The sequence below is a fragment of the Rosa chinensis genome, chromosome 2, assembly GCF_002994745.2.
Source record: "Rosa chinensis cultivar Old Blush chromosome 2, RchiOBHm-V2, whole genome shotgun sequence".
Lineage (NCBI taxonomy): Eukaryota > Viridiplantae > Streptophyta > Magnoliopsida > Rosales > Rosaceae > Rosa > Rosa chinensis.
Window position 1 is genome coordinate 3,069,638 of NC_037089.1, and position 27,439 is coordinate 3,097,076.

General features: G+C 39.8%; 5 protein-coding genes and 1 long non-coding RNA gene across 6 annotated transcripts; 4 read left to right on the forward strand and 2 right to left on the reverse strand.

Moving 5' to 3' along the window:
• Positions 1-777: 777 nt before the first annotated feature.
• Positions 778-2,462, forward strand: LOC112188208 (2-alkenal reductase (NADP(+)-dependent)). The gene is made up of 5 exons (XM_024327286.2): positions 778-1,132; positions 1,222-1,402; positions 1,509-1,675; positions 1,752-1,834; positions 1,920-2,462. Exons 1-5 carry the CDS (start codon positions 899-901, stop codon positions 2,296-2,298), a joined length of 1,044 nt encoding a protein of 347 aa, XP_024183054.1. The 5' UTR covers positions 778-898; the 3' UTR covers positions 2,299-2,462.
• A 738-nt stretch (positions 2,463-3,200) lies between these two features.
• LOC112190133 (pentatricopeptide repeat-containing protein At5g48910) lies at positions 3,201-4,781 on the forward strand. Its single transcript, XM_024329553.1, has one exon. It carries the CDS (start codon positions 3,201-3,203, stop codon positions 4,779-4,781), a length of 1,581 nt encoding a protein of 526 aa, XP_024185321.1.
• Positions 4,782-5,023: 242 nt separating this feature from the next.
• LOC112188067 (beta-glucuronosyltransferase GlcAT14B) lies at positions 5,024-8,504 on the reverse strand. Its single transcript, XM_024327088.2, has 4 exons — positions 7,387-8,504; positions 6,686-6,761; positions 6,440-6,555; positions 5,024-5,804 (listed from the first exon to the last, which is right to left on the reverse strand). Exons 1-4 carry the CDS (start codon positions 7,931-7,933, stop codon positions 5,287-5,289), a joined length of 1,257 nt encoding a protein of 418 aa, XP_024182856.1. The 5' UTR covers positions 7,934-8,504; the 3' UTR covers positions 5,024-5,286.
• Positions 8,505-10,291: 1,787 nt separating this feature from the next.
• LOC112185913 (probable sugar phosphate/phosphate translocator At2g25520) lies at positions 10,292-11,949 on the forward strand. The gene has a single exon (XM_024324246.2). The coding sequence runs from the start codon at positions 10,504-10,506 to the stop codon at positions 11,533-11,535; it is 1,032 nt and encodes a 343-aa protein (XP_024180014.1). The 5' UTR covers positions 10,292-10,503; the 3' UTR covers positions 11,536-11,949.
• A 1,082-nt stretch (positions 11,950-13,031) lies between these two features.
• LOC112185911 (protein NRT1/ PTR FAMILY 6.2) lies at positions 13,032-16,093 on the reverse strand. The gene is made up of 6 exons (XM_024324245.2): positions 15,781-16,093; positions 15,566-15,668; positions 15,047-15,264; positions 14,408-14,958; positions 13,856-14,202; positions 13,032-13,626 (listed from the first exon to the last, which is right to left on the reverse strand). The coding sequence occupies exons 1-6, from the start codon at positions 15,781-15,783 to the stop codon at positions 13,109-13,111; spliced, it is 1,740 nt and encodes a 579-aa protein (XP_024180013.1). The 5' UTR covers positions 15,784-16,093; the 3' UTR covers positions 13,032-13,108.
• A 6,185-nt stretch (positions 16,094-22,278) lies between these two features.
• LOC121051356 lies at positions 22,279-25,880 on the forward strand. The gene is made up of 5 exons (XR_005805509.1): positions 22,279-22,696; positions 22,767-22,817; positions 23,679-23,745; positions 24,441-25,426; positions 25,823-25,880. It is a non-coding gene; the product is annotated as an uncharacterized LOC121051356 (long non-coding RNA).
• Positions 25,881-27,439: the final 1,559 nt, after the last annotated feature.

A 27,439-nucleotide genomic window follows, 5' to 3' on the forward strand; every position in this document is an offset into this window, starting at 1 on the left:
TTCAAATAATGTGAATCTTACCTCATAGTTTCAAGCAATATATAAACAAAACAAGAAGAAGAAAAGAAAAGGAAGGAAAAAAAACAACTACCCCCATTTTTAGATACATATACATATATATATATATATATATATATATATATATGGAAATAATTACAGGCTAGGCTTATACTCACTTATCAGCAGAGTTGGATTAACAACTGAGGTCTTGTAGACTGGTAATTAAGTTTAATTAATCACTGGATTGATATTAAAACATGTTTGATATATTGTTATAAATGAATGTTGACTTAGCTTCCAAATGGTATAATCTCTTTGAGAAAGGAGAGAAGAAGAAAGAAGCAAAAAAGTAAGACGTCGAAAGTATCGACATCTATTAATAGATGGTTGGCTTGACGTTTTGGGAACTATAAACCAGTGTACAGGATCGACCGAAAGCATCTTCATCTGGGTTTTAAGTCTCCAATTGATTGATTACTTTACTTTCCTTTCAAGTTTTTAGACTTTTATATTGGTTTTGGCCTAGTCTCAAAGGAATCCTCCATTTTTGTGGATTCTTATGAACATGTGATTCCTTGTACGTGTGTGCCATTTTCCATTGTGTTTTAACCAATGTTAGACTTTTCTTTGGACCCAGTAACATCTAACAACGTACAGTATGTGACTTTTTTTTGGCCTATTCTCAAAAAGGCAGATCGATATTTAAACAGCATGAACAACAAAATGTCCGGCAGGCCATTTAATTTTTCTGGGGAGCATAATGCTTTGTGCCTAGAAACCGGATAATTAGGAACGCTCAGTGAGGCCAGCTATTTATATCTCATCCTTTTTCTGCTAGTACTTCTACATATATACCTTGTTCATTGAGCTTTCCCTGCACAGGGCTAGGTAGTTGAAAATGGAGGTAACCAATAGGTACATCACCATAAAGACTCAGGTAGACGGAGAGCCCAAAGAGTCGGATTTCGAGCTGAAAACTTCAGCCCTTTCACTCTCACTTGACCCCAGTTCCAATGACATCATTGTGAAGAATCTGTATGTGTCAATCGACCCTTACCAGCTAAACCGCATGAAAAGTCAGAGCTCATCACAGAAAGCTATAGGTTTTGCAGCAGCCATCACTCCGGGCGAGGTAATTAAGCTAGCAGCTATACAATTCAGGTTGAATGATAGAGATTCATTAATTTATATAGATTGGTGTAATTGTTTTTGTGATCACAGGATATTGATGCTTATGGTGTCGCGAAGGTTGTGGCTTCTGGGAACCCTGAGTTTGAGAAGGATGACTTGGTTGTGGGGCTCATCACTTGGGGAGAGTACAGTTTGCTAAAAGGAGGAAAATACATGCTGAGGAAATTTGATCCTATGGGATTCCCACTGTCTTACCAAGTTGGAATTCTAGGCATATATTTACCACTTTAGTGCCACTATTAATTACATGTGCTTGAACTCAAAGAAGTACTAGTTCTTCATAAAAATGTATCAATGTGCTCATTTTGCTGTTGCAGGTTTCAGTGGACTTACAGCATATGGTGGATTTTTTGAAGTATGCAAACCGAAGAAGGGGGAGAAAGTTTTCGTCTCTGCAGCATCTGGATCGGTTGGGAATTTGGTCGGACAATATGCAAAGCTTTTTGGTTGCTATGTTGTTGGATGTGCAGGAAGCAAAGAAAAGGTAACATTACAAAATACTACAGAATGTACATTCTAGTGAAAGGTGACTACTTGAGCTGAAGTTAAACTTGCTATAGGTAGCATTGCTTAAGGAAAAGCTTGGATTTGATGATGCATTCAACTACAAGGAAGAGCCTGATTTGAAGGCAGCTCTCCAAAGGTAAGTCATTCATTTGATGCTCAAGGTCAAGGATAGCAGTTTGAGGCAAACACACGGCGAATTATAACTTGTGTTTGATATACAGGTACTTCCCTGATGGGATTGACATCTACTTTGATAATGTGGGGTTTGAAATGCTAGAGGCTGCAGTTGTTAACATGAACACCTTCGGTAGAGTTGCTGTCTGCGGCGTGATCTCCGAGTACATTGATGCTACGAAGCGAGCCGCCCCCAATATGCTAGATGTTGTGTACAAGAGAATTAAAATCCAAGGGTTTCTAGCAGCCGATCAAATGAATGTGTTTCCGGATTTCCTCTCCACCACAACTGATCATCTTCGTACAGGAAAATTGCATGCGGTTGAAGACATCTCAGATGGTGTGGAGAGTTTCCCATCGGCTTTCATTGGACTTTTTCGTGGTCATAACACTGGAAAGAAAATGGTTAAAGTTGCAGATGAATGAACATTACAACGAGTCTCATTTTGCTTGATCTATAATTAAATTGGAAGTGAGCATTTCTTATATATGTCTTCCTATTGTGTCATTGCTTCTACTAGCTAGCTAGCCCTATTTTTATCTGCAATAGTTTCAAAATAAGAAAGAGTTACTAAACAGAACTAGGAGAAGGAAATTGTCCACTTATGCAATGCATTTGGCTTCAAGTCTTCAACTTAATGTAATATGAGCATGACTTGGGTACAAATTAATTTTGAGAGGAAATTAGAACTTGAAAACTGATCACCTAGCTGGATATATATGTTCACGGAAAAAAAAATGAATAAACTCAAATTCGACCATATTAATTAAGCAGTCATGTTCACCTACTCATTTTATCTTGTGCTCAACTGTCATTGAATTTGGTAGTTAAGAATAACGAAGTTGTTGGAATAAATATATTACCTCATTGTTTTTCACCGTATGCACGATTTAGATCAAATGACTAGGTATATCTAAATAAGAAATACAGGCATTAAGTAAGAGGAGCAGCCAGATTAGGTGCGTACAAACCCAATCACATACTTCCCGACCTGAAAAATGCTTTGACTTCACAAAGCCAATAGATCAGACGTCTCCTGCTCATTTGGATCAAGTTACCCTCACACCCAATGACCAAAGTATCAATAGTTTGAAAAGAAAAAGAAATTTTTTTGATGGAAATATTGAATATCGATAAAAATTATATCAAAATTTTGGATAAAAATTGTATATTCAACTAAAAATAAAATATCAAAAGATGTGAAAATTAATACCGATAATTGTAAAAAAAAAAACCCAGAAATGTTGAAAAAATATCTTAGGAAAATATTTTAGTCTTGCTAACACCTATATCTCAAGGCCCAAGACACATACCCGCCATTTTTCAGATGATTCAAAAAACCGTTAAAACCAACGATCTCATTCTCCTCTGCCAAAAATGCAAAACCCTAAACCAGCTCAAGCAAATCCACGCCCACCTCCTCACTTCCACCCGACCCGAAAACCCCTACGCCATCGCGCCGCTCCTCTCCGCCGCCGCCAAAGACGCTTCCTTGTTCCCCTACGCTTGCGCAATCTTCAAACACCACCATCACCACCGCAACACTTTCATGTACAACACCATGATCAGAGCGCACGCGCAATCACACGCGCCGGTGGCCGCGGTTCTGTGCTATCTAGACTTGTTGAATTACGGATTGATTGCTAATAAGTTTACATTTCCGCCGTTGATCAAAGCTTGCTCGATTTTGGTCCATAATTCTGAGCTAACCGGTCGGTCGGTTCATGCCCATGTTGTGAAATTCGGTTTCGGAGATGACCCGTTTGTTGTTAGCGGGCTAATCGAGTTTTACTCGGTGATTCTTGAGATGGGTGCTGCCCGATTGGTGTTTGATAAAAGTCCTAGCAAAGATGTGGTGGTGTGGACGGCGATGGTTGATGGGTTTGGGAAGATTGGGGATGTTGAGAACGCACGGAAGGTGTTCGATGAAATGCCTGAGAGAAATGCTGTGTCGTGGAGTGCGATGATGGCCGCGTATTCTCGAGTGAGCGATTTTAGAGAGGTGGTTTGTTTGTTTAGGCAAATGCAAGAGGTGGGGACGAGGCCTAATGAGTCTGTTCTTGTTAGTGTTCTCACTGCCGCTGCTCATTTGGGTGCGGTGGCGCAAGGGTTGTGGGTGCACTCCTATGCTAAGAGGCAGAGGCTTGAGTCGAATAGGATATTGGCCACTGCATTGGTTGATATGTACTCCAAATGTGGCTATGTGGAAGCAGCTATGAAGGTTTTTGAGGGCATTTGTAATAAGGATGCCAGAGCGTGGAATGCTATGATTACTGGGGTTGCGATGAATGGGGATGCAAGGAAATCGATTGAGCTGTTGGATAAAATGGTTGTAGATAAGATCCAACCTACAGAAACCACATTTGTTGCTGTTCTCTCGGCTTGTACCCATGCAAAAATGGTAGACAAGGGACTTGAATTGTTTGATCAAATGAGTACCCTTTATGGGGTTGAACCCATGCTTCAGCACTATGCTTGTGTTGTTGACCTCTTGGCCAGAGCAGGCATGTTAGAGGAAGCTGAGAAGTTTATAGAGGACAAGATGGGGGGACTAGGAAGAGGGGATGCCAACGTGTGGGGGGCGTTACTGGGTGCGTGTAGAGTTCATGGGAATGTTGAAGTGGGGGACAGAATTTGGAAAAAGCTGGCTGATATGGGAGTAGCCGATTGCGGTATTCATGTTCTTTCATATAACATGTACAAGGAAGCTGGCTTGGAATTGGAGGCAAAGAGAGTCCGAGATATGATCTCAGAAGGCGGAATGAAGAAGAAACCTGGTTCTAGTGTGATAGAGGTAAATGGAGTGGCTGAAGAGTTCATTGTTGGTGATCTTTGTCCTCCACAAGCACAAGAAATGCTTAAGATACTTGATTCTTTTTGTAAAATGGTGAATTTGGAGGATGTATGATATGGTGAATTCCTTCCTTAGATGTATCTATCCATATTTATGTCACTTCATTCTTTTGACTCAAAATACAGCGTAAATTGAATAATGCACCAGAGAAAGTCTTTACTTGAACTTTTAGGAAGCACAACAAATTAATACAGGAACATGTAACTATTTACTTGTGGTTCCTGTATTCACTCTCTCTTCTGATCAAAGAACCAAACGATATGAAAGAAAAGAGATGGTAAAATCTTTGCTTCAAGTTAATCAAAGCTTTTATAACCCTTCTTATTATGTAAACTAAATGATACATTACAGTACACTTTTACCTTTTGAACTACAAGAATATCGTACTCAATATTGAGATGAGGTAATGAATATATGCCGGGAAAGTAATAATTCTCGTCCCCACTACGTTTCTATAGCCTGCTATCTGCCATGTCAACCATTATTAAGATCAATAGTCTGCCACTGCTGCCTACTAGGTACAGGATTAGAATAATCGTTTATCTGGACTCTTCGGATGTCAGGTGCATTGCTTCGCATGAAAATCCTCTGCAGATAACAAACCAGTGATGAGACGTTTTAGTCTTTCAGCACCAGGACCTGGCCTAAGAGTGGTCACATTTTTTATTGTGTAATCCGGAAGAGTAGCATTTGCATTTGCTCCAGTACTGAGCCATCCTCCTGGTACATACCCATCAGCATTGCAGCCTAAAAGCTCAGAGTCGATCTTGCTTAAAACCGACTCGTTCCTGCCAAATTTCCTGGCGAAGGGTGCATTACTGTCTACCATGCGCTGGTAGTCATCAGCGGTGAGGAAATGTGGATGTTGTTTCGGGGGGTTGTCCCATGATATGAAGTGAAGATCATGGCTCACAGTAGTGTTTCGAAACTCCTCAGCATTACAGATGACTGTGTGGAAATACCCTTCTGGTGAAGAAAGAAAGTTGGCATAATACATAAGGACTATCCTTGGGAGGTTGTCCCACCCCCATACCATGTATTCCACAAAAGGACGGGAGAGCATCATCCAAGCAGAACCTGAGGAATTATTGAGCAGTATCCGGAATCAGGTATTAGGTAATGAATCGAGGGACAACATAGTTTATAGTTGAATAAATCAATTCAAAATCTTTTTATAAAGGATAGATGACAAGAAAACTAAGCTAGTGTGCAGATTCAGTAGTTCAAGTCCATGTCAAGTGACAATAAATTTTAATCATATATTCCAAGCAAAAACATAAAACAAAACAAGAAATAGAAAAAGGAAAGAAACACAATGACACCCTTTTCCAGACTAATATTCCCGAACTAGCAGAAGGAAGTAGTTATGTAACTTATCTTACAGAACAGTATAACCAGTCACTTTTTCCTATGAAAGCCATACGCAAGGCATAAGCTGACCAACTAGGCATGGATTAAAGAATTGTTTAATCTTTGCAGAGCTGCTATAATAGTTCCGATTTCCGAACAGTGTCATAAAACTACCTTGGTATTGGCCTAGAACCATGCTTGGAGAATGATCTCATGTTTATCTATGAACATTACCTAACCTAGCTGTTCACCTAGTCCTTCTGCAGAAGACTGACATTATATCTTGTTGAACAGCAGTGTAATCATTTAGTAGGCAGATAGATCAAAAAAGAATGAGAAGCACCAGAAGCAAAGATTTTCACCTGTAAACAGCTTATACGCACTTGGAACGCTCCTTTTCTCTGTCACCCAGAATACATCGGACTTTTGTACACTATACAGCCCTGGGTCAATTATAACTGGTTTTGCCCTCTGATACCTGAGGAGTTCATGGAAACCCTTTATAGGAGAGCTATATATAACTTTGCAAGACTTCGTCTCTCCTACTTTTCAAAATTAAACAATAAGAAAGAGTATTACTAAACAAAGAGGCAGGATGAGCAACATACTCCTTCCAGCCGATGTCACTGGTATGCTCTATAAAGTTGAGAGTTCTCGGAATGGATGACAAGACATGAAGCATATCTGTAGTGCAGAAAAAACAAACACATGAACTTAGGCATCTGTATATCTATATATGACCATGCAGCTTAATCACCTGATCAGTACTCTTTATTTTACCAAATATAGTTATTAACAGATCTAGTGAAAATGACAGGATGGACAATGAAACCAGCATAGTAAGTAAGACTTTCATAATTGTCATGAATGTCAGAGGTCATAAGTAAAGCTAGAAAGAGAAAACACCTCTTTCATCATCTACTCAGTAAAATAGTTGAATAAGTATACTGACACAAAGCAAAATCTAAATGCTTCTGCAATTAGCAATGAGCAAAAGCAGAATTAATAGTTGAGTTATAAATATTGCTCTTGTAGTTACCAAAACCAGCTGTAACCAAGAACTCCAATGCATAAAAGTAAATGGAAATAAGCAAAATCGGTGACAACTTGGCTATAAACAACAGCATATGGGATTGCAAAACCAATGCATCAAGGCAATCCATAACTAGCAAAAACCAGTTCCCCCTCCAATTAAAGAAACAGAACAAACTAATTTAAAAACTGAAACATCCAATGCTGAAAACAACTTGAACAAAACAATCCGAACAGGCGGAAATGACTCTTGGCTACTTAAATTCCCTGGACTTACCATCTTGGGTCACTAAAGGATAATCAGAAGCACTCAAATTAATAAACCAATCCCACTTTCCACCTTCCTTCAACAAAATCGCCGCGGCATGAAGCGTATTAGTCACCATTGTTGGCCCTCTGTAGGTCACCAAATTAGCCCTCACAACCACTCTGACATTCCCCAGCTTCTCAAACATGGGCTCATTCCTCACAAACCTAACCAACTCCAACCTCTCCTCCGCCGAAGCTTCAAGGTCCAAGTGCACAGCGTACTGGTTCCTCGGATGGTACAGAGCCTTGAGTGTCCTCTTCAAGCTCTCGCCGTCCCCCATTGAGCCGGAGATCAAGTAAGCCAATCTGGGTACTGGGTCCTTGTTAGTATCCGAAACCTTGAGCTTTGACTCCACAAAGTGTGGGATGTCATTTCTCACATGGGCCTTGTACAATCTTGAGGCAGAAGAGCTTGAAGTGAAGACAGTGATGAAGATGAGGAAAGTAGATAGGAGCAGGGACAGCACCAGTGGTAAAAACCACTTCTTTTTCTTCTGCGCCTTGCTGGTTTCCATAGCAGCACAAAACCCAGAACCAGAATGAGCTCAGTTAGCTAGAAACAGATGAAAGACTGAAGCTTTTGGAGTTCTGGGTTGAAAGACTGAAGCTTTTGGAGTCCTGGGTTTCATTTCCTTACAAAGATAGAAGATTTTTCATGGGTTTTGGACAGGGGATCTGTGCTGAGCTAAGAGAAGAAGAAGAAGAAGAAGAAGAAGAAGGTGTTGGTTGCACACACAAAAATGGTTGGTGGGGTTCACGGAATAAATGAGTGAGAGAATCAATTTGGGGGTGTATAATTTAAGTGATTTCGGTTAGTGGGTGAATGAAATTATGAGCTCTAAACAATGAGATTTGGAGAGAATGTGAGAGACTGTGTGGGACTGAGAGAGGGGAGAGGGACTGTGTACTTTTGGGAGAGACTTTAACTTCTGTGGTGACTCCATTAGTCCATTACTGTTCAACTGGAATCAAATTTTCACCACGCGGTTGTGAATCTGTGGCCAGAGATTTAGAGAAAGCTGGACTCAGATGACAAAGGACTCAAAGAAGAGGAAAAGGAAATTCTTTGGGGCCTGTGGGACATGACAGAGGGATTAGACATTGCTTAGTTAATCAGGAAGAGAAATCATGAAGATTTAGAGACACACCACCTGTGCTTAGAAAAGCAGTTTACCTGAACAGTCATGCGCTTTGTGATAATCATAATCGCTTTATTAGAAAACTTTACCCCCTTTTGTTTTTTGAATAAATTTTGCAAAGATACCTCATTTCACCAATTGTTTATTTTGATGTGAAATGCAGAACCTTGTTATTGGAAAGTGCTTCTTTCTAAAGCAATAGGTAGGTACCTCATTTCACTATTTGTTTGTTTTGATGTGAAATGCCACAAATCCTTGTTATTGGAAAGTGTATTTTTTTTTCTAAAGCATTATGTTAAGCAACTTCAACGGCTTCCCCATATTTTGATTTTTCTCTATTTTAGGGAAAAATGAGCTTCTTTTGCTCCAACAAATTCCCTATAATTATCCCTATTTTAGAGAAAGTGAGGAAGGAGAAAACCAAATTCCTTATATTTACAGCAATCTCTAAAATTTAAGGAAGAATATAGAGATTTTAGAGATTGTTGTAAAATAGAGAATCTGTTGGAGTTGGAGAAGAAAAAGATGCTAAAGTTTTGACTTTTGCTTCCCTATTATACAAAAATTATAGGGAAGCAGTCGGAGTTGCTCGTAAATATATTTTGAGGATTTCAACTAAAAACATACCAAGTGGATCAGTATGGTAGTAGACCGACGCTAAATCAAATATGATTCGTCTACTACTGTAAAAAATTGATACACCAGACTGTCGGTGACAAATTTAGCCATCATTGAGATTCCAATACATCATATATTGTATCATATAGACTTTGAGAGGCTAATACAAACCTATGTTAGGCAAATGGGACAAATTAGGCCCCTCTCTCGTCACTGTCCATCAAACTGTGGATGGAGATTTTGGGCCAGCTTAGGTTTGACACACCCATCCTTCCAAAAAAGTTTTGACAGACCCAATTAGCAACTTGAAAGCCCGTAATACACAAGAAAACAAGGAGTTTTTGGCAATGTAGCACTTGGAAGTGTAATTCTAACACAGTCAATCCTTCAAGTCCACACGAGAGAACCCCTTCAACGTACGCAAGAGGCCTAATTGCTAAGACAAAGCGTCACATTCCTGCCGAGTCTTCGCCCTTAATTGCGAGGTAATTCACTCGTTTTCTTTTTCAACTCTCCATGTCCTAGTCTAATTAAGAATCACCCTCTTTGATAGAAATTCTATAAAAAAAAAAATCCACCATAACATATATTTCATGGGAAATATTATCCAAATCTAATATATTTTTGGTCATTTTACTATCATTAATTGCAATAATGTTCACATAGTCAGTAACTGACCAAAAAACTTATGTCCACCGTTGAATGTATATCTAACGATAGAAAACAAAAACAACTTGACTTAAAAATAATGATTTCTACCATTAAATTTACATCAAATGGTGATTGAGTATAATTTTCTTGGTCAAAATATCATGAATATTTTTAATTATGTATTGTTATGGGGTCTTTATCAATGGAAGCAAATCAAATGAGTAGTGCCTCAATTATTATTAAATTAAATAGGACAATTTGGTACCAAAAAGAAAGAAAGAAACCATATCCGTATGTATTACTAAAAGTCGGAGTCTCCATTCTCATACTCAATCCAAGCAAGTAAACGCACAGTAAATACATCCGTTATAACCCGAAATTCGAAAAACCTCGACGGGTAGGAAAACATGTGGCAAGCCTCCCTCAAGATGTGATTTAACAAAAATCTAGCCAACAAAACTCTCACATTAAAGCCCATTACAAAGCCCGAATCTTACTCTAAAAACTCACCCCTCTCACCCAGACTCCACCTTCCCCTCTTCCGCTTCCTCACTTCTTCACACATTGGGATTTGAGATTTTCAAAGTCTCCTCCTTTCTTATTTAAATCCCAAATCTGAAGGTGACCCATTATTAGGGTTCCCCAGAGTTGCAGATCCAATCTCAGCCTCTAAAAGTATGGCGCTTTCCGACGGTGTGGTGAAGAAGGTCCTCCTCTCCTACGCCTACGTCGCCATATGGATCTTCCTCAGCTTCACCGTCATCGTCTACAACAAGTACATCCTCGACCGCAAGCTCTACAATTGGCCCTTCCCAATTTCCCTCACCATGATCCACATGGCCTTCTGCTCCTCCCTCGCCTACCTCCTCGTCAAGGTCTTCAAGCTCGTCGAGCCCGTCTCCATGTCAAGGGACCTCTACCTCAAGTCCGTCGTCCCCATCGGAGCTCTGTACGCTCTGTCCCTCTGGTTCTCCAACTCCGCTTACATCTTTCTCTCAGTCTCTTTCATTCAGATGCTCAAGGCTCTAATGCCCGTGGCCGTCTACTCGATCGGGATTCTCATCAAGAAGGACCCTTTCAAATCGGATACCATGGTCAACATGCTCTCGATCTCGTTCGGCGTCGCGGTTGCGGCTTACGGCGAGGCGAAATTCAACTCGTGGGGAGTGAGCCTGCAGCTACTGGCGGTGGGTTTCGAGGCCACGAGGTTGGTTCTGATTCAGATCTTGCTTAATGCTAAGGGTATTAGCTTGAATCCGATTACTTCTCTTTATTATGTTGCCCCCTGTTGCTTTGCGTTTCTGTGCATTCCTTGGATCATTGTGGAGTTCCCCGTGTTGAAGGAGACTTCGAGTTTCCACTTTGATTTCGTCATTTTCGGGATGAATTCCCTCTGTGCGTTTGCGTTGAACCTGGCTGTGTTTCTGCTGGTGGGGAAGACTTCGGCTTTGACCATGAATGTTGCCGGGGTTGTGAAAGATTGGCTCTTGATTGCGTTTTCGTGGTCGGTTATCAAGGATACCGTGACGCCAATCAACCTGATTGGGTATCTGATTGCGTTTATCGGTGTGGCCTATTACAATCATGCCAAATTGCAGGCGCTTAAGGCCGCCGAGGCGCAGAAGAAGGCTCAGCAGGACAATGTGGAGGCCGGGAAGCTGTTGGAGGAGAGAGATGAGGATGGAAAGAAGAACGAAACTCAGGATTGAGCTTCGTTTTCTAATTGGTAGCTCCATCATTGTATTGCCGGAAAGAAGGATCGAGGATTATTAGATCCAGGAGAATTGAGAAAGAGCAATGGCAAAACAATGTACCAAGTGGGGTGTTGGTTATTTAGACTCACTTAGCAGCTTATTGTTTTGGGTATGTGGTGTTAGATGTTTATGTGTTACTCTTCATTTTCAGTCATTTTCACTTTACAGTTGATAGTTCGACTTAGCTGTGGTCAAGATCGAGTCATTGGGGGTGTCTGATGTTGATCATGGTCGTGCCTTGTGGCAATTTATCATTGTGATTAGGAGGTTATAAATGTTTTTGAGATTCTTATTGAATTCAGGGAGAGGATATGAACTTATTGTATCTTTATATTCTATCTGAGTTACGTTCCCCTAGTATTCTACGTATGCTGGTGATTCAATTTATTGTGGCTTGCATTCAATGTTTATATGTCATTTTCTTGACCTAATATCGCAGTATGCTTTAAATCATCTCTACAAGGCAAGTAAGAGGTCTGGCACTCTGGCTGGCCTACAGGAAACATAAATAAGAAGAGCCTGATATGCCACTTGTGTAGTAATTGTGTGTGTTGTGGTAGCTTAGTAGAATGCTTGTCGAATTTGTGTTGAGTTGAAGCATTTCTTGTATTCCCTTGTTCTGTCTGATTTGACTTGAAGGTGGTAAGTTTCTTGTCCGACATTCTACGAAGCAGCTTATATAATGCTTGTCCTGAGCGATAGCAAAAGAACTCTACTTTTTCTTTAAGCGAGACGTCCGTGATCTGCCAACAGTTTTCATGCATGTTAGATGGTAAGTTTAACTGATGCATTAGTGCTAGTTACCCCATATTTTACTATTTTAGGACTACTCTTTACTTTGGATTCTAAAGCTGTTACAGTAGTGCCGGTAATGTAGGAATGAGAAGTGAGAAGCATTCTCCTTTTTCTCCGTTACTGCAAAAGTATTGACAAAGTTTCTCCACTTTTGATGCTTGCGTTTTGGCTCTTTATATCATTTTGAAACAGAGTTGAATGTTGGGAGGAGTCTAGAGCATTGAACGTTGATGATGGATTTGCTTCTCCTCCCCCATATCACGGCTAATTTAACGGCAATGATTTGAAGGCGTTAGACTTCTCGCATTCAAGCCATTGTCATTTCTCTATAGCCATTCAAACTTGTATTAAAGAAAGCAAAAGGCAAAAAGGAACTACAAGAAAACCCGCAGAATAATATTCACTTCTATTCCTTCTATTCAAGATGGAGAAGACAAGCAACTGAAGACAGTTTTTGACTCTAAGCTTATTCCAAAAGCCAAGGAAAAATGTCTATGCATCCCCTTGGATCTGGTTGTGGACTTGTGATCTTCACCTAAAGTAGGCAGGACTTTTTCCAAGCATAATGGACTTGTTGACTATGAGTAACATCACCAAGTTTTGATGCATGGATGCCATTAATCCTTTAATTTGTGCTCATTTATTTCTCTTTCAAGGGACCCAAACTCAAACCAAATTTCATTAAGGTAATCAAGAACAATAGAACAGACACCACACCAGACCATTTGTTTAGCTAACACCTATCCTCAGCAGAGGAACCGTTGGATGGTTTGGTAGGTTTTCTTGGCTTGTACCATCTTGCACAAACAAGATATGCTACAAAATTTATGACACTTAAAACGCTCAAAAGTCCATAGAAACAGTCAAGCCTTCCATAGTCGATATTGTCTGCAAGCCATCCTTGCCCATCTTTGCTTCCGGTGAACCTCCTCACAATTGAAACCAAGAAGCTACTGACAAAGAAGCCTAGTGATAAAGTGCTCAGGAAGAGTCCTGTGCTCATAGTTTTCATTCCTTTTGGTGATTGAGTTATAAAGAAATCGAGCTGGCCAGTATAGATGAAAGCTTCACCAGAACCCACCAAGAAGAATTGTGGGATTAACAAGTACACACTAATAGGCAGAGGACCTGTACTCATAGTTCTCATTTCTTTAGCCACTGATAACCGCTTCCTCTCGGTTAGTGCTGCCGCTGCCATTCCAAGAGTCGATAGGACAAGGCCAATTGCAATTCTCTGTAGATTGGTGAAACCTGTTGTTGAAAGAATGACATTGGATACATAAATAGAATCTATTACAAGGAAGATCATAGGTACTGTAAGTTTAAAGTTTTGGTACTTCTAGTGCAAGGCATTGGATACTTAGGGTTCTAAGGTATGTTATTTTAAGTTCAAAGTGGTGTTGTTTAACACTATTGCTGCTAGTAGATAGCTATAATGCTTTTGAACAAATTGATCATCTTCTCCATCCAGTATGTATACCTGGTGGGCCCTTCCATTTCTTCCAAATAGGCATAATGAGACGGTCATTAACAGCCAATGTGATCAATATGGCTAACACAAAGAAGGCTGTGAGAGAGCCAGCCGGGATTTGAAACTTTCCAATGGATCTGTCCATGGTGGATGCTTGTTCTACTGAGAAGGTGAGCATCTGTGCGTATGCTGTCCAAAACATGATGGTTGTGGCCCATATCGGAAGTAGTTTCACCATCATTTTCACCTCCTCCACTCTTGTAACTGAGCATAAATTCCATGGGTTTGGAACAGAACCTGCAGGTGCATTTTTCGCATAATCTTCTTCTGCCACAATAGCTGCCTTGTCCAAGAAACTAGCCAAAAATTGAACCAGATGAGCATCAGCACTATACTATAATGAGTTACATGGATAGCAAGTGAACATGTAGAAACTTAACATGTAGTCAACATGTTTGAATATATGGTCCAAATTGACTCTAAGACCACATAACATGCCAGATGTTTTGTAAGTACTATATAGGGTTAGGGAGCCTAATTCAGCAACCAAATTAAACTTACCGGAACTGATCAGTGTGACCAATTCTTGAAGCCTCGGGATAATTCTCATACAACAAGGCAACGTCGAATGGAAGTGGCATCTTTCTCTTCCTTACAGCAGCCACAATAACCTGAAAAATTTGAACTATGGGACTTCCCAAGCTTTTCTTATATCTGTATCTTTTAGTCCCCGAAAAAAACACCAAGATGGCTATGAACATTGAAATGGAACATATTCCATAGGCCCAGCTTCTGTCCACTTTGTCTTGTATGTAGACAAGGACTGTGACTGCCATCAAGGTTCCAGTGCTAATGAAAAAGAAAAATCTATTGAAGAAATATGCCATCTGCGCTTTCTCTTTGTCATCTTTTTCATCAAATTGATCAGTTCCAAATCCAGAAACACTTGATTTCAGCCCACCAATCCCTAATGCAATTATATATAAAGCCAAGTAAAGGAATCCCGTTTGGAAGTCATTGGCTTGTTTGCAGTTGTTGTTGGCAACAGTGATGTCACAATGAGGTGGCCGCAGCTGTGGCAATTTTACTGATATTGCTAATGCAATTATGCCCTGTACATACATCAAGATTCTATTAAATATATAAAGTTCATCATTAATGTTTAATAAATTGAAAGCTAAAAACTGAAAAATTATTCACCAATGTCTGTATTGAAGCAAAGATTGCAATGGTCTTGTATCTGCCAAGGAAGGAATCGGCGAGGAAGCCTCCTAGCAAACAAAGGAGGAAGGATGTGCCTGCAAAGTCTGTGACAATATTTGCTGAAGTTGAGCTTGGCAAATGCATTGTCCCAACTAGGTATGTCACCAGGTTCACTGCTATTCCCATAGTTGATAGCCTTTCACATATTTCAATTCCTATAACAAATCATTTTGATCAAGAAATTAGCACCTTCAGCTTGGTGAATTATGACAGACGAAAGTTTTTCATCAAAAGCTAAGATTAATACATGCTAAACACTTGGGTTGACTACTAATTGAATATTCTTGTCGAACATTCTTTAGACACAAATGCATGCATATAATTCCCTCATTAAGTTATACAAGTCTGCTAAACCCCATCACCTTTGCATGAACCACCTACTTATATTGATCAAACCTGAAAATCAAATCAGTCTCTCAACTGTCATGAAAAATAAAAGAATAAGTATATATATACCTAGTATAAGCGCCGCGGCAACCCAACCACCAGTTCTGGACTTATCAGCAGGAAACCCTTTGTAGTCCAGAGCATCGGCCGCATACCCACTCATTTTCTCCTCCTGAAGATCAAAACAGACAGCAATGTGGTTGTTTTTAGTTTCAGTATGGTTAAGATCCCAGGAAGAAATTCTATTTCAGTTTCAGTTAAGGAAAGAGAGCTAGATTACCAACCATGTTTCAACTGGGAAATATGACAAGAAAGCAGTTGTAGCTAGCTGGTAAAGAAAACTGGGAAACCTACAAATTTCTTGGGTTTGGCAGGAGCTTTCCCTCCTTTTATAGGCAAAGAGTGTAACGCAAACACATGAAAAGTGACTCTCCACTACTAGCTTAAGTGAAGAGATCTGATTGCTGCCTTTCTGGTTGTTATGATAAAGCTTTACTAGCTAGAGATTAGCCTTATCCCAACATTTGAGTGGAAGCAGGTTTGATGACTGGTTGAAATTGTGTTTTGGTTCGAATAATATATACTAGAAGGTGTACTTTGGTTGTGAAGCTGGTTAATGTGATCCACAGAAATATATAGATGAACCTGCCTTACCTACATAAACATAAGCCTCAATAGGTGCTTTTGCTGCCCCACAATCTAGCAAAGAGTTAGGCTCATTTCATGTACGTTGATCAGAATAGTGATAATATGATACATATATGTTAATTTCTTTTGTTTTGAAGCAAGCATGGATCTTAGTTCCATGAAGTAACGAAATTGATCAATCGCAGATATGAAAGCAATCTTGTCACTTTGTCAGCAAGTAGTTTGTGATCACAAGGATTAAGCGGCAGTTAACAATGGTCCTCATGTCGACTTCCAATTTTGTGTCTAAGAGCAACATAAAACGGTATCTGCATGTGGAACATGAGATTGATGGTTTTCATTGTCATGGGATTTCCAGCTAGCTAAGCTTCATATATTTTCTGCATAATTCTCTTAAAAAGTTGAAACCGACTCAAAAGTAGTCTGGATTTCAGCTTATTTTGTTCACTAAAACCGTATATCGTAGGGTCACACCGGAGTTGACATATTAATGGAGGAATGGTCCAGTGGGGGATTGTCCACTGTGGCTCCATGTGATCTCTACGTGCTTATTAGAACTAAACATGATTATATACAGTGCATCTAAGAACTACTACTGTATTTGGGTATTTTATGATAATATCAAATCCACCGGCCATCAAAAAAGTAGTGAACACAATAAGAAGGAAAGAAAAGGCAAACGAAACCCATAACCAGACAAAACCAGTTGGGGATCTGAGGCCAGTCCCTACAGCCACACCTCTCCCCAGCTTGCTAGCATCTTCTATTCCACTAAATTAATCACTAAAATGTAGTATATGCCTAACTTTGTTATCATTGTTTTTTTTCTAATACGTACCATGATATGATGTATCAGTTGCCAATTGTTTAAAAGGTAGAGTTTCTCAATTTTTAACAGTTCAAAGATATCATGAAATTTTAGTTCTTGCCTGCAGATAACAGATTAGTTAGGTGATTAAATGTTAGATGTTTATCGATCTCTATGATGACTCGTATCTTTTATTTACATCTGGCATGTAAAACAAGCTATTGAGCTAGCTAGCCAGTCAATGTTATAATTTTATTTATGCCACATTTGGATGAAATTTGGTTCTATTCTGCAGCTTCTTTGCAGCAACTAATCAGAAGTTGATTCATTCAAAAAAAAAAAAAAGAGGCTAAAAATATATAAAGTTTAGAGTTTATCCATATATCATATTTGATTTGATGGTCTAGTTTGTGGGCGCATGTCTAATGTGCTCGTGTCCTCCTAATGAAGCTTTAGTTTCTGGCCACCCTAAAACAGCAGCTAGCTGATCAATGTTGAAACGAGTGGTTAAAGTTAAGCCAATATTTATGGTTAATACCAGAATAAGAGATTGAGCTGAGAAAACCGTCAAATAATTGAACGTTCATCGATCCATTACAAGATCCGTTTCCTAAACGGTTAAGCTTGGTGCTTGAATATTCCCGGTGATGAACAGAATCGTTGTGACTTGAAGATCACATCAGAATCCTCTAAATGATTCCAGCCTTGGAGGGCAAGTCTACTTGATGCCTAAGTTTGGCCTCTGTAATCTCTTTGTAAATCTGTGTTTAATACTTTCTTTATTACCTGTATCTGATGTAATATAAATAAGCAATACAATTGATCCTGTCTGTGTGAGGTTTTCCACAAACTCTCTGTTCTCTTTCAGTTATCTTTCACCCAGTACCCCCTTGAAAACCTTCGACTACTCATAGTTGGCTAATTAATTGCACGTAATCCAAGTCCCAAAATAAAAAAGAAATCATTCCTAATGCCACTAGACTAAGGAAATACTATGTTTTTGAGAAGCACTAGAGTTTCGAAACTGCAAGCCCATGATTTCCAAAGAAATTGAACTGCCACCATGAAAATACATAATTGACTAATTGAGAATAGAGAGTATATCTGGAGTAGTTTTGCACCTTTTAATTGAGTACTTGCTCCAGGAGTATGAAGAGAAACATTTTCATATGAAAGCTAGTTAAGTTTCATGCATCTTGATCAACACACCGGTAATTATTTCAGAAGTGCATTTGCAGTCTGCACGCTGCAGACACATGAGTAGTGAGTTTTATCATATTAGGATGGTGATCATCATCATCTGTGGAAGTCAATGCTCTCCTGCTTCAATTAGGAAAGTCAGTTTCAGCCACTTGCTGCTACTGTTGCAACTGTTTTCTCCACTCAATTAGCTAGATATTTTGTATGTAAAGTACTTTTAATATAGTTAGTTAAGCTTTCATTCTCGACCACAAGATGGTTCGGTAGGTTAACTTTTGCTTTACTATATAAACTGATCTTTATATTGGAAGATGCACACGATACCTTACTGCTGCACGCCATACCTTAACTGTTCATAGCTTACTTCCCTTACTTTGTGCCTTACTTTGTACATAGGTGGTGATAGAGTAAATTTTAAGTTTAGGATTGTGGTTTGTTCCTTTAATCAAGGGTAAGTTGTGGTTTGAACACTCCATCTCCTTTGTATAGATGTAGCTTGTAATCGTTTTCTTTTATGAAGTAATACCAGAAAATCTTCCACAAGTATCTGTGTCACGACCCACCCCGGAATTACCCCCTAACTCCAAGATGGACCTGCGGGGCCCACTTTTCGAGAAAATTCGACAGAATTTCCCCTAAAAGTGGACAACCCAAAACCTGTTGAAAAACACTTCTAGGTATAACTAAATTTCAATTCCTGAAGCCGCCCTGCTTCCCAGCAACAATCAGCAAATTTCCAAGTATAAACACCGTAATACATAAACATAACCACTTATATAAATTACAACCCAGCAAGTCAAATCTTTCTACTTCCTCCAAAATTATACAACTCCATTACACTCATAATTATACAAATGTTTAAATCAATCCTCCCAAGGTCATCAGAGCAATCTATAGGACACAATTGAAACATGATACATAAGGTAGGTTAATAGATAACCTACTAAGGATAGATGACAATGTTGGTGCTAGACCTCAACTCCTAAGCCGGACAGCAACGCTGCGATCTGGGCAATTGAAACCAAAGGGGCCAGGGGAAAGTACATAAAAACGTTAGTGTGAGTGGACAAAATAAATAAGCACAACGGAAAAAGAGTTTATACTTTCCCACATTTATTCACTTAAAAACCGATGCATGCAACAATTAGAAAACATATTTAGCTTTAAATCCAAGGATTTCAAAATGGTAAACCGACTAGCCTCGCTAGTCACAACATTCGAAGAAAAAGAATACATCGTAAAACCGAAATCTTGTTTCTCAAGAAGATAAGACCAGCCCCGCTGGCTACAGTGAAAATCGGACTAGCCCCGCTAGTCAAGCAACGATAAGATATGGGGAAGAAGTATCACCATACGAAAGAAGGGAGCCTCCCAGGCTCGGGTCGGAGTGTCCCACACTCTGGAGCATCCCATGCTCTGCTCTACTCACCCACGAACACATAGTAAGCAGGGAGGAGTACTAATAGGCTAGCTAGCAATAAAATATAGCGACCCAGGTGTGGCAGGTAAAAACCATTCAAATCCAGTAAATCTATAAGGCTTCCCCATAAGTCCCGCGAATAAATAAAACACGGGTACGATTCCCAACCGCACCCGAAAATTCTCGTAAAAAGTTACATAAATCAACAGCGTGTCCCACACGCTAAAAGAATAATTAGATTATCAGCAAGGCATTCCCAATGCCAAAACCGAAAGTCGATAAACAAATAGGAAATAACTTCATCGAAATCCCATTTCGAATATCTTTCCAAAAATCTCAAATCAACGAATAGCAATATACTTAATTTCGGAAATTACCTTGGAAAATTACTTCAACGAAATTTAACATAAATCACAAATTCAAAATCGAGCATAACAACTTTAATTCGAAAATCCAATTGACATAGTAATAAAATATTTAAGTCCGTTTAATATGCTCGTTAAATTAAAATAATGATTTAAGTCACTAATTCATTTCCCAAATCAAATCAAGACAAATCAACAATTGCATGCATCCATATTTAAAAGCAAAGGTCCACTCACAGTGTACGACTAAGCCTGCCGTCGATCCGAACCCTCCTCAAGGGAATCCTCCTCACGTCCTGTACAATATAACGTTCGTAAACCCATAATTACTGGATGGAAAATTAAATTACGACAAATAAAAACCAAACCCCAACATTGTCTTTGTATGCCCAAAACCTCCAACTTTTCTCCACTAACGTCATTCCGTTAATTTAAGGGCTCTAGGGTAGAATCAAGGAAATCTGATGAATGGATTCCTCGTAATTAAATTAACAAACTCCACCCTTGGAAAAATATATCGAAATCCATACTCACACTTCTCCAATTCTTCCCAAAGACGTAAATATAGAAACTACAATGTACGAGTGAATATCTAGCTAAACGATAGAAGTTAAACACTTGCCCTACACCATCCCACGCGCCACCCACAGTGGCGGCGAGTGGTGCCCACGCGCCGGCAACAACCCCCATAATCGGCTACCAAATTTCATGTACAACAACTCGACACACTGATCATTTTTCTCAACTACAACATAACCTAATTTTACCTTGAAACAGTTGAAACCGGCCGGTGAAGAAAAACCCAGAAAACTCTAGAACCCTAGAAATTGCAATTGTCAATCCGGCCTCCACACTGCAAATTGGAATGAAAGACCTGAGGGGAAATGATCTTTGGCAAAAACCGAACCTTCGACGCCAGTTTGGTGACCGGAGGTGGCCGGAATCGCCGGAAATCGCCAAAACCCCAAACTGCAGCTATGAAGAACTTTGCTTTGATCCAAGGTTTCTCGGCCAAATCGTCCCAATCAAAGGCCACTAGGGTATAGAGAGGAGGGAGGCGCTCCTGTGGTGGCTGGCTGCACGCCGGTTGGTGGCCGGACTGCGAGGAATCGAGGGGGAGGCGAAGTGACCGAAAGGGAAAGAGAGAGTTCGGGGGAAAGGAGAGAGAAGAGGGTGGGTTTCCGGTTTTGGAAACCTACCACAGTAAATTCCTCATTTATACCCAATTGTTACCATGAACAGTAACTTTCGTATTCTACTCATAACTTTCGCATACGAACCCCAATTTTTATGTACTACATATACACGCGCTCAGTTTAAAGTCCTATACAACTTTCATGAAGGAAAATTTCTCATAAATTGACCCGAACAAAAAGTCAACCCTTTTAGGGCCATTAAAGTATCGGTAAAAGTAGAAATTGATAATAGTCGACCTTTACCGTCTAAATGGTGAGCAAATCGATAAATCTAGGTTCGGGACGTAACAATCTGTCTTTCATTTTCTTCAGTTTGTTCCTCGTAATATGAAGAATTGTAGATATGAGTTTCTAAGCACTCAAGTTTGCTGTAAACTCTGCTACTGTTCTTGCTTCAAATTGCTAATTGTTGAAGGAGGTCGACATAATGTGTGCCTCTACAAACTAGGGTTTAGAGTTGTGATAGGAATGTGTTCTAGGTATTCAATTGTAATCGGATTCTATTACCTTTTTGGTACCTTGTAACTCCCTATTTAAAGGGCTCCTATTATCAATAATAAACACAATTACAATTCTCCTACAACACGTTATCAGCACAAATTCTAACCCTAGCCCAAAAGAAAAAGAAAAAACCCTAAAATTGCTACAGCCTCTAACCCTAGCCGCAGCCTCCTACCACAGCCTGCTGCCCTAGCCCACTGCCGCAAGTCCCCTCTGCATCCCTGCTTGTAGACCCCCGTATTTTTATATATATATTTTATTTATTGTTTATTTTAATTTATCGTATAACGTATGAAATTACGTATTCGTGAGGTACAAAAGTATTTGAGCTTAGGTTAAGACTTTGAGGCCATTTAAAGGATTAAGAAATTTAGAGAAAATCCAATTTGGGACTAGGAGATTATTTTAAAAGTTTCGAGGCTTAGGACAAGCCCGGAAAATTTTCCCGAAAGGATTCGGTGAAGTATCGGAGAAATAAGGATGATTGAAGATGTAATTTTCGGATTGAGCTTGAGGAAATTAAGAGAAAAAGAAAGTAGGAGCAGCCCAAGCCCATTGGCCCAAAAGGAGGGCAAATTTGACTTTTCACAAATAAATTAGGGAGAGGTATTTAAGCATCTCATTCACCCCAAAACCCTAGCCTCTTCCTCATTTTCTCCCTTTCCTCTCTCTCTCTCTACCCGAGAGCTTCTCTCTCTTCCCCCCTCGCCGGAAATCGTCGCCACCGTACCGCCGCAGTCGCCGGAATCCGGATTTCAACCAAAATTTCCAGATTTTCTTCTCTCCATTCCCTCTTTCCATTTCTCCAACCAAAATCAAGAAATTTGGCCATCCAACCCTCCAAAAACCCTAGAACTCGAAGCTAAATTGGGGCTTTTTGTGATTTCTTCTTTCCAAGCTTAAATCAAGGTAATATCCCTCCTAATCTAGCCTCTATTCATCCGATCTACATCTATTTCTTCCTAAATCCGAGTTTTTGATTTGGGTTTGTGATTTTGTTTGCATGAACCCGATTTCTCCTTAAACCATGAAGCTAGGCTATGGGTTTGGCAAGGATTTTTGGTAAGGATCTATCCATGCAACCTTGTTTTCGAGTTTTTGGTTGAGATGTTGATGTTGGACGGATTTGTAGGTGAAGAAGGCCAAGGAGAAGGAATAGGACGTGATTTTTGAAGAAGAAAGGGTAAGGAATGAGTTTTGGACAAACCCTAGAATTTTTGGAATTTATTTGGTTGATTTTGATTATGTTGAGCTATTGTTGTTGTTGGAAAAATTGTGAAAAATAGAGATTTGAGGATGGTTTAATTAGTAGGATTTTATTAGCATGATTTTCTTCGTGTTAGAATTTTGTTGTGGAAGATTTGGTGATTATTGTTGTGTAGTTTTGGCCAAAAGAAAAAGAAAAGGAAGAAGAAAAGAAATGAGTTTGTTTTTGAAAGAAAAGGAAAATAAAGAAAATGGTAAAAATTGGATTAAAGGAGGTTTTACTGTGGTAAAGTGGTAAAAAGTGAAGAAGGTGAAAGTAAAGGTAAATTCGGTAAAAAGGAGGTAAAAAGTAAAAGTGAAAGTGTGGAGGTAAAAGTCATGGTAAAAGTGAAAAGGTGAAAAAGGAGAAGTAAATGGGTAAAAAAGAAAAGTAAAGCTTTATTTATAATTATTTATTTATTTTAAATAAATAAGAATTATTTACTTATTTATTTTTAATAAATAATAAATAATGGTAAATAAAGGAATACTTGGTCAAAATTCAGAAGTCAAAGTCAAAGTCAAAAGTTAAAAGTCAACTCCGAGAGTTGACCATGGTTGACCGACCTCGTAAAACGTGAGGATCGACTCGACTTTGGTCGCTCGGATTGGCGAAAGTTTTGCGGAGCGATAAGGACATTTTCCTTTTTAAGAAAGAAGTTAGTTTCCCAAATTGGTAAAGGTTGAAAGAAATAATTAATGGCCTCATTTAAATAAAAAGGATTTAGTGTACGCGGTTACTTAAAGTTGATCATGATGTTTACCTGGGTAATTACTTACAAATTAAGTAATGGTTCAGGAAACACGATCGTTAAGGAAGCTTAAGCGGAAAGCATCAGAGTGTGGAGTACGCCAGTATTTTCCAGGTAGGGTGAGCTGTCCCTTCCTTATTAGAGGCTTTTCGATATATGTGGAATGCTCTAGTATAATATTATGTTGCCTGCAACTATGTTTTTGGTTGTTCATTAGTCGATGCCTCGTGATACATGTGTTTTCAGAACTGATGATTGTTGATTGCGAAAACCGAGGCTAGACTTGCATGTTGAGATACTGTACCCTTTGTATGTTTGTGTTTGTGACCTGAAAGTGAATGGGACCTAGACGCGTAGATTCCTAGGGATCCCACAGTGTCGATAACAGTGAACCTCCGGAGGGGGCTGTGCTCCTATGTTTGTCGAGGAAAGGTGAGTACAGACAGTGAACCAGTCATAGGAGACTCAGAGCCAAGAAATGGACACTTTCGCTACTTGTAGCCCTAAAAACTATAGAGTAGTTGGCCGGTTCTCGAAGGATGACGAACCAGGTCGGTCACCGATTTATTTTAGTTTAGCCGGCAGGTAAGTATCTCGGAGCTCCAAGTTGTGTGAAGCATGCTGCATATGATTTCCTAAAACGAAACAATTGTGATTGTTTTTGTTTGCATTTGTTTTACTCGATTTTACAAATGCACGCAATTTATATTCTAATAGTTATGTTTTACCTATTAGTTTTCAAACCTAACTAAGGTTGGGTCGGCCCCTATTGGGCTAGCGAGGACGAAATGCTCACCCTAACATTTCAGGTTATAACGAGGTCATTCCGGACGATTTGGATTAGAAGTGGGTCGTTGGCCAAGTTTGTGTGTTGCTGTTCCTGTTGCTTGAAGTTCTTCCTTTGTGGTATTCCATCGTTTTACTCGTTTTTCATTCCATGTTGAACTCTGTGAGGTCCGCCTACCTGGGAGCGCGCCTTACCCCTTTGTTTATTGTTGTTGTTGAACTTTCCTTTCATTTCGGTTATGATGTAAGCCCTAAGGCGCCACAATGCACTTGCCCACTTTATTTTTAAGCATTTCCAGACTTGTTCTTTTGAGTGTTGGGTTGTTGATTTAAAATCCTTTCTAAATTTAGTTTTCTTGGTCTCCTATTTTTCTAAAATTTGTATTTTCGAAAGGCCTTGTAGTATTAAGTTGGTAGGTCTACGGTATGTTTACGACGTATCGAGCTCCTATTGGCTTAATATTACGGCGCTGTGGTATACCCATTTGGGTCGCCACACTGCTGCTCCTGCCTCAAATCTGCAGCCTCTGCTGCTCCTACTGCAAGTCTACAACCCTTACAGCCTCCCTGCTGCCCCTGCCGCAAGTCTGCAGCCCCTGCCGCCTCCTGCTGCCACCGAAAACCCTTGCTGCTGCCTGCATCCCTGCTGCTGCACCCCTGCTTGCTGCTACTGCCAGTTGCATGTCTCTACTGCCAGTATCCCTAACTTAGGATTGAACAACCACTGCAATCCTAACTTAGGATTGAAACAGCATCTGCAATCCTAACACGTCTGCTGCATCCCTGCTTGCTGCTACTACCCGTTGCGCGTCTCTGCTACCTGTGTCCCTAACTTAGGATTGAACAACCACTGCAATCCTAACTTAGGATTGAAACAGCATCTGCAATCCTAACACGTTTGCTGCATCCCTACTTGCTGCTACTGCCAGTTGCGCGTCTCCGCAGATACTACTTCAATCCTAACACGCCTGCATCAACACGTGCGTGTTCTCAAGCCCAAAATCATCACGTAAGTTTTTTTAATTAAAGTTGCTGCTTTCGTGTATTTAAATTCCTTTTATTTTCTGCGGAATATTAGAATATATGCTGCCAAATAGTTTTGAGTATTTAACAAAGCGGAATTGTGGGGATTCACGCTTAACGAACTAAGAGTGTTGGAATGAACTAAGAGTGTTCATAATTAAACGAACTAAGAGCATTCGTGTGAACTAAGAGTGTTCATAATACTCGGACTAAGAGCGTCCGTTAGCATCAAATATGACCATATTAAAACATCATTGTTTGGTCTAATCCAAAAGAGATTCTTAGAAATTGATTTCTGGTAGCATAGCTCGGAAATCTCATTATTTTAGTTTTCGTGGAAGTTTAGCTCCGAAACTAATATATCTTCTCTTCTTATTTTCAGGATGTCGAATGAACCTAGACTCGACTTTCTCATGCTTGACTCAACAGGCTCGGATTACCACAGTTGGGTAACCAATGTTGAGAACCATCTCACTTCAAAGGGAATATTACCCATAATCCAGGCACCTAACTCGGATCTTGTGTTCGTGCAAACACCTACAAAGCATGCTCAAGCAGTTATCTTGATGTAACGCCATATGGACAAGGCACTCAGATTGGAGTATATGTCGATCAAGGATGCAAGAGAGCTATGGGTAGCGCTAGAAGAGCGCTTTGGCAATGTCCAAGATTCCCTCCTCCCTGACTTGAAGGTTCAATGGAACAATCTGCACTTTGCTGATTTCAAGTCTGTAGCTGAATATAATTCAGAAACTCTTCGCATACAGTCCATGTTGAGGTTTTGTGGACAGCCTGTCACAGAGCAAGAGCTAATTAAGAAAACTCTCTCCACCTTCCCCGTTTCAGCCATTGTGGTATCAAAGCAATACTGTACTGAAGTCAATGCTGGACGGATCACGAGGTTTCATCAGCTTATTAATGTTATATCTGTAGCTGAGAAACATGATAACATACTCGTGAGGAATTATAATTCAAGGCCCATTGGAACTAAAAGCATTCAAGAGGCGAATTATAATGTACCCAAAGGAGGGTGCAAGGAGCGATACCCTAAGAATGGGGGACATGAGGGACGTATGGGCCCATATAACCGCCCTAATCAGGAAGGAAACCACAAGTTTGGTGTGGATACACGTGGTGGTAATGCCACATATGGGAGAGGGGGTCGTGGTATCCCTAGCCGTAATGGTGGGGCCATAGGTCATGGTAGTGGCACCAACCCTCCTAGGGAATGCCCGCAACGTGCACCTCAATTAAAGGGAGGCAACCACAATGATGAGTGTCATTGATGTGGATCAATTGAGCATTGGTTCAAGCAATGCAAGGCAAGCGAGCAACTAGCTGCAAGATACAGGGCATACAGGGACCTGAGAGAGTAAGAAGTGTACCTTGCAGAAGAAGAAGGAGATGGTGGAGATGTCAATCTCACCATAGAGGACTTCAAAGCTGAAGATGAAGTGCACAAGGATGCAGCAGACTTTGATTAGATTAGTCCTTTTATTTTTCCAAGAACTTTTGTAATGGCAATATGCTTTAGTCAATAAATGACAATTGTATTAACTCTTTCTTATGTGGCGGACCCAATAAAATGTGATGTCTAGGAAAGTCATTGAGATTATTGGTACTTAAGAGAGTCTCGCTCCACCAATATCTCTCTCTACTTTCCTGGTCATATTTGATTGGAGTTACCAAACGGATAGAGTGACTACAATGTGTCTTAGTTTGATTTTATTTTGGATTAGATTTTGGAAACTTTGATGTAATCGTTGGCTATTAATAAAGTGTCAATTCTTTTACTTAATGTCTTGAACATACCTTAATCAAACTTTATTATATAAGAGCCAATGGTTTTCATGTGGAAACACATTATGAGAATGGACAGAGTTCTTTTGCATCACCTCTAATGACTACGAGCATAAATGAGTATTAGAGAAACTTATGTTTTGCTCTAGTGGGTTGTATGCAACCACTATTCGAGTTATTGAATCCAACCATGTCATGA